Source organism: Varroa destructor, unplaced genomic scaffold (assembly GCF_002443255.2).
Source record: "Varroa destructor unplaced genomic scaffold, Vdes_3.0 BEIS01000005.1, whole genome shotgun sequence".
Lineage (NCBI taxonomy): Eukaryota > Metazoa > Arthropoda > Arachnida > Mesostigmata > Varroidae > Varroa > Varroa destructor.
In genome coordinates, this window is record NW_019211458.1 from 31,797,718 (window position 1) to 31,803,717 (window position 6,000).

The following is a 6,000-nucleotide window of genomic DNA, read 5'->3' on the forward strand; positions in this document are numbered from 1 at the left end:
GATACCGTTGTTGTTGTTACTGCTGCTGGTTGTGCCTGCGCCGACGCTAGACCTGCCAGATCTGCTATGGCCGTGCTATCCCGCTGCTACTTCTGTCGACCGTAGAGCGTGGCCCGTTGCTCGTAGACGCAGTATGACTACTGCGATGGCCGTCTATTGCCAGCGGCATCCTGTCGTAGCTGTTGTCGCTCGTTGACGCTTAAACCAGGCGTCGTTGTCTGCGGTCTCACTGCATGGGGTGACTTTGCTTAGAGTGGAGAGGGTCTTCGTACGAGGGACTACTCGGCCGGCGAAGCGGCCGCACTGGTAGCAGCAGCAGTCGCTGTTGGGTCTCTACTTTGGGTAGAGCGGCAGTCGGTCGCGCAGGGGTGCACCTGGTTCATTCCCTATAGTCGCTTGATTCACTCAGTTCTATTCTTCATTCCTGTCTGTAGTCCGACACTGATTCTCGGCGCGCGTTCTGTTTGAATCGTTGCGAGCTCGACGCCACGGCCTTCTGCGTGCGGTGCGCGATTTACTAATGCTGGTAAACGGCAGAAAGGAATTGGCGCTGCGGTAGCTACTCATGCAGTACCAAATTGGGAAGTGCAGGATGTCATAGCCGTTATGCTAGCATGGGGAATGATCTAGTAGGTTAGTACGGAACTGAGTTACGGGGAAGTATGGCGCAGTTGGCAGTGTGACGGCGTCGTGCACGCACGAAGGTACGGACCCAAGTCTGTACAACTCTGTACAGAGCATCCTTTTGTGCATAACTATATATGTATCTAGTGGTGTGGACAAAATTTGTGGTGGTAGAGCCAGTGCCTCGTACGAGACGGTCTACAGTTTGTGAAAGTATAATTAATTGCATAATAAAGACCAGTACTTGAGTTGTGTCATCGATCGTCCTGCTAGAGTAGAGCGAGAAGGGCTGCACTTATGACGGTGCACAGTTACACTGCCTGTGAAACATACGGTGAATTAGTAAGAGCACGAAGACAGTGAGCAGATAGTAGCCTCAATCAAGGACGTAGTAATTAATCGCTAAGGGTATACCCATACTCAATGTGTATGCCTAACAGTAGTTGAGTTGAGAAGGCGAGTGTGAGCACGTGACATAAGCTGCAAGGAAAAGTGGGTCGATAAAATACAAGCTGGATAAGTGCACGCTACTCTGTACCGCGCTGGAGTTCGGCGGGGAAACAACGTTACTAGTAAACATGAACGTCAACCGTGGACCGCGGAAAGTACTTTTGCCCATCGAGGCCGTTCGAAGTCCCAAGTGTTTCAAGGTGCTATTTTGATCCTCAGAAGTTGAATACATTTAAATAGACATGCAATTTATGTTTATTATAGGTAGAGATTGTTTTATTTTGAAAAGTATTTCTGACGGCTCAATATACAGTAGTTGTTAGGTGCCCTGTCTTCCTCTTTAAAGGTTTAAGGCTTTCTCCTTATGCGGCCAATTGTCAATTGCCAAAAAAAAATATAGGTATTCTATTCTTATGCAACGCGTTCGAAAGCACAAGCTATACTAAAATGTTTTAGACGTCTTTTTATCATTCGTTACATTAGTTAAGCATGACTTTTCAAGACACGGAAAAACAAACTCACGATATGTACGCCTAATATAAGTTTAATGGTAACATAAAACACTTTGCTTCGGCTTTTTCTTCGTTTTCGTGCTCCTTTCCTTCTTTTGAGCAGCTGCTTACTCATCAGCAGGCATCGCCTGGTCAAAATGCTAGCGAGTCATTGTAATTGAGTATCTGCCCAGTGAAGATAGGCTACTTCCCAAAGTAGCCGGCGACTAGAAGCAAAGAGAGGACCCAAGTCACTGCTTTTTTTGAACGCTAAACGACACAGAATTGTTGGGCTGAAGCTTGCTATTATGTTCCCCGCACTTTTACCGCCGTCCACTTTTCCTTAGCGTTTGTGCCTTTGTAAGCAGGTACTAGAACGGTTAGCTACAGAGTATCCTCAAGTAGCATGAAAAATTAAAGCAACCCAAGGCCAGCATCCAACCATCACCGGGCAACTACTTCAACGGGAAACGACCGGCAAAAGAGGCCAAAATTTGGCTTTTAGGGATCACAGGTGTTTTGTGCTGGCGTGTACACGATCAGTTAGTAGATTTTATGTATGTATATCTCATTTGATGTATCACACGGCAAAAAAGACCAGCATTGGTAGATAGGAATAACCGTCATTTTCTCGTTGTGTGTGGCCTAGCAGAGATTTACGAGATCTAGATTCTAGTCTTCTCCAAACGGAACATTAACATTATTACGATTATTCTACCTAGTAAATTGCTTATTGATTCTGTACTTTTATTTTTCTGATACGATTGCTATATTTGTTAATGCTTCGTACGATTACGGATGTTTATAGGTCTTGTGCCTGGACCCATATATAAATCCCACTTCGATGACAGTAGAACCCACAATGTTAACAACAACAACGACCGTTACTCTGCTGCCACCTAGAGCTGGCGGTAAAAATCAATGCAGTATGATGCATTCACGCGAGGGCGATAGATGAGATCTTACTGCGACAGAAGTTTAAATGTATACGTACGGGCGAATAGGTTTGACTGTACTAGAAATCCGGGCATTTGCGGCATATTCAATGCAGAGGTGACGTATTGACTCTGAAAAAATGGGAAAAGAATACAGAAGAATGCTGTATTCGCTGGGCTACGGAGAATTATGACCGTGTCCGCACTAAAACGGGAGATACAGATATAAAACTAGTCATACGTACGTATTCCAGACTTATTGATAACAAAAAACAAAGCAAGTTCTTGTATTCTGGCTGATGTTGTGTTGTTATAAGTACGCAAAAAAAAGTGATGGACCTTTCTTGTGTAACCAGATTTAGCTGCAGCACTACCAGCTCCAGTGTCTCCTACTCTAAACAGTGTCTCCAAACAACCATTTCGGGTCTTTATGCCATTTACTTGCTTATATAGCGTTAGACTATATACTCCGTGGGAGAGCCCCTTCTCGCAGTTTTCCACATGTCTATACCGACCTATCCTGCAAGTTTGACAACAGAAAGCAGAGCTTTAACTCGTCTATCACGTCACTCTTTTTCTACTCGTTGTGGTCTCGCTGGGCTCCGATTCCTAAACCAGGTAGAGGTTCGCACATCTGTTTCTACTTCTGCCTTAGGCCTTCTCTGCTGATGCCATTGGATGTAGCAGCATCGACAGTGACAGTCATAGAAATGCATTTTACAGATGACGCATAGCGGTGCCCCCAAGTGGGAAAAACTTGAGAATATCCCGCTAGCCACTGCGTAATATGACAATAGCCGAAGGTCGTGCTGGTGGCGTCAAGCGCGAAAGAAACCTCTAGTGTATTATTATTATTGTTATAGGAATTAACGCTGAGGCGTGGGATAGGGAACTATAAAGCTGTATGGGCGGATATCATTGGTTTCGTTCAAATTACAGCAGTAGCCATTTAACCAAAATATTCGTATCTGTTTTTAATTCAAAAGTGCTACAGAAGGACGTGCTTTACGCGTAGCGTGTAGTTGAATGTATCCCATATCAGTGGAAGAGTCTCATTCTAAGGTGCTTCCTTGTTTTTTGTACCCATGTTTCTCTAATGCCCAGAGTTTTTTTGCAGAAACGACTACGCTAAAACAGTTTGCCAGACAGCCGTGGAAAGACCAATGGTTAGCATATAAACCTTCAAGGTATTCATGGTTACTGTTAGAAAAATTCTTGTTTTCGATAAGCAACACCATCAGATGGAGGTTCAACTTTGTATTACAGATGTCGCGCTGAATTCAGTTATGTCACTAGTTGTCGGAAAGCTGTTCTCAATACCAAAAAATGGCATTTACACACTGATGCCTGGAAGAAAATATGGCAATGATGACACGACAATCCGCGTAGCAATGGCATTTTAATGTTTTGAAAAAAGAACATCGTAATACATTACCCTAGATCAACTTGCGTCGCCTAGCGCCACACCACGTTGACCATAAAAGATTTCTATTTACAATCCGGCGCCTGTCTGACCCGGTGCTATCGCCAGCTCAGACTCTCTCCCTCATCAATGCCCATCTACCTCTATAAATTAGTTCGCCATTTGGAACGGTTGCTGGCTCGTCGAACCCCATTTTCCTTTGAACCTTTTTTACATTGGGACCGGAAAAGCAGCGTTGACAGGCTGTGTTTAGGCATCCTTGTTGCTTGCTGTTCATTACTGCGCCAAATAAGCCATGGGAGGCGTCCACCGCAGGACGTTCGACCCAACGACGATTGACCGTTCTCTTCCCTCTTCGGTTCGAGCAAAGAAGAGAATTCGATACTCATTCACTCACCAAAGGATGGAGAAACTTTGCGTGCGCGTAGGGTGCCGCTCTTCTTTCTCAAAGCATCCGGCACCTGCCGAATGCTGTCGTACATGTTTAGGAATCGCCATGGGCTCTCCTGTCGGATGTCCCGACGTCGTGGATTTTCGCTTGTTTTATTGAGTTCCACAGCGAGAGAGGAACGCGATACATGGAGTTCTTGGCGATACATGGAAAAACACATGCACATATATATACAATATGTGACGAAGAACATATCGAAAGTATACGTAAACTCGTAGAGTAGACAGCATTAATTGAACATTTTCTGTGGTGAAATTTTCGGCTCTGGACGGTAACCTGAGAGTGATCAGTACAGATTGCACTTGAATCATGTAGATCGATTCCGACTATGGGACAACTCAATGTTGCCTACCGTTGCTTTAGCTTCGATGATTTTGAACGCCTGAAGGTTGTTTGTTGTTAGAAAGAGAACGTGTAACTCTTTCTTTTTCGAAATAAAGCCGTCTTAGTGCTTGAGTCTCCTATGACGAATGTTGTTGAACATAGTTTGTAAAGGTCTTCGTAGACACAGTAAATCGATTTTTTTGTGTAAATAGGCTGTATCGAGAGTTCGAATAACGAGAAACAACGGTTGGCTTTATAAAAGGCTCGGCCATATCCGAAGCTGACTGTAGAAGTTTCCTTTTTCCTTGCAGGCACTCAATTGCTACTAGGATATTTTCGCTCATTTAATAATTAAGAATATACTTAAAAGCAGAAAAAGAGACGCGACATAAAAGAAATGATTGGATGCTAACATTCGCCGAATAGAACAAAAAAATAGAGCTCCATAGAATTTCCATTTCACCATTGGAGATAAAAAACAACAGAAGCTCATTAGCGAAATCTTCGAAGGCTAACGAAAGAACCGTTGGAAAAGTGTTTCAACGGCAAAAAATAGAGCTGGAACGGCGCGCGCCGACGACGAGGAACCCGGCTGTATTAATAAATTTCGTTCCAATCGAAGTAGCAAATAAATAAGTACGTTCAATGACAGCTAGGGATATCCATCGCTAAAGGGAAATTGCATTTAGGCGTTGTTCTTCGATGCTCTATTCTTCAACAGGAGATACATGTATATACATTATAAAAATGACACCGTAATCGCACCTTACTGAACGTTCCATAGCATCTCTATAAACGTATAGCTGTTCCGATGCATCTAATGACTAAGTACGACCCTGGCGAGCTTAGATATTGCTATCGAAATAATTCGCTCTTGGTCCACGATAGCGCAACGTGCTTCCGATTATAGTTTAATAATTATTAGGGTTTTGCTTTTATATTGATTAAAATAATTTCTCCCGCTTGGAGATGCTAAAAAATCGGAACTAGCTACTTTTTCATTATCTTTCTGGAATTTTCTCAGATTAGAGAATTCCGTATCTATTCTCGACTCCCGTTCCGATTTCTCCATTATCCCTGACTCTGCCAGTCCATGCTCTACCCTTCTAAAGGTTGTCCATTGTTGGACACTTGAGTTAAAAATAATAAGTTTGCTGAACGGCCTGCGGCGCCTCTACCGTAACCCACCGATCATTGCCTACCTCACAAACGCTACAGCTGATGGAGTAGAACAAACTGTTGGGATTCAAGTGTTATTGCCAAAGCAAGCAAAATTGAAGTAACGCGAAATCGATATATATA

At 43.6% G+C, this 6,000-nt stretch overlaps 1 protein-coding gene across 8 annotated transcripts in view; it reads left to right on the top strand.

Moving 5' to 3' along the window:
- The window catches only part of rau (RA domain-containing protein rau), a 278,997-nt gene that overhangs the window by 256,582 nt on the left and 16,415 nt on the right, over positions 1 to 6,000 (top strand). The window contains exon 1 of one of the 8 annotated variants that reach the window (XM_022809288.2): positions 409 to 1,274. The exons of the other annotated variants lie outside the window; for them this stretch is intronic. Coding sequence (XP_022665023.1) covers positions 1,203 to 1,274 — 72 coding nt within the window. The 5' untranslated portion in view covers positions 409 to 1,202. Of the gene's footprint in view, positions 1 to 408; positions 1,275 to 6,000 lie in introns of those variants that run through there. 8 annotated transcript variants of the gene reach the window in all.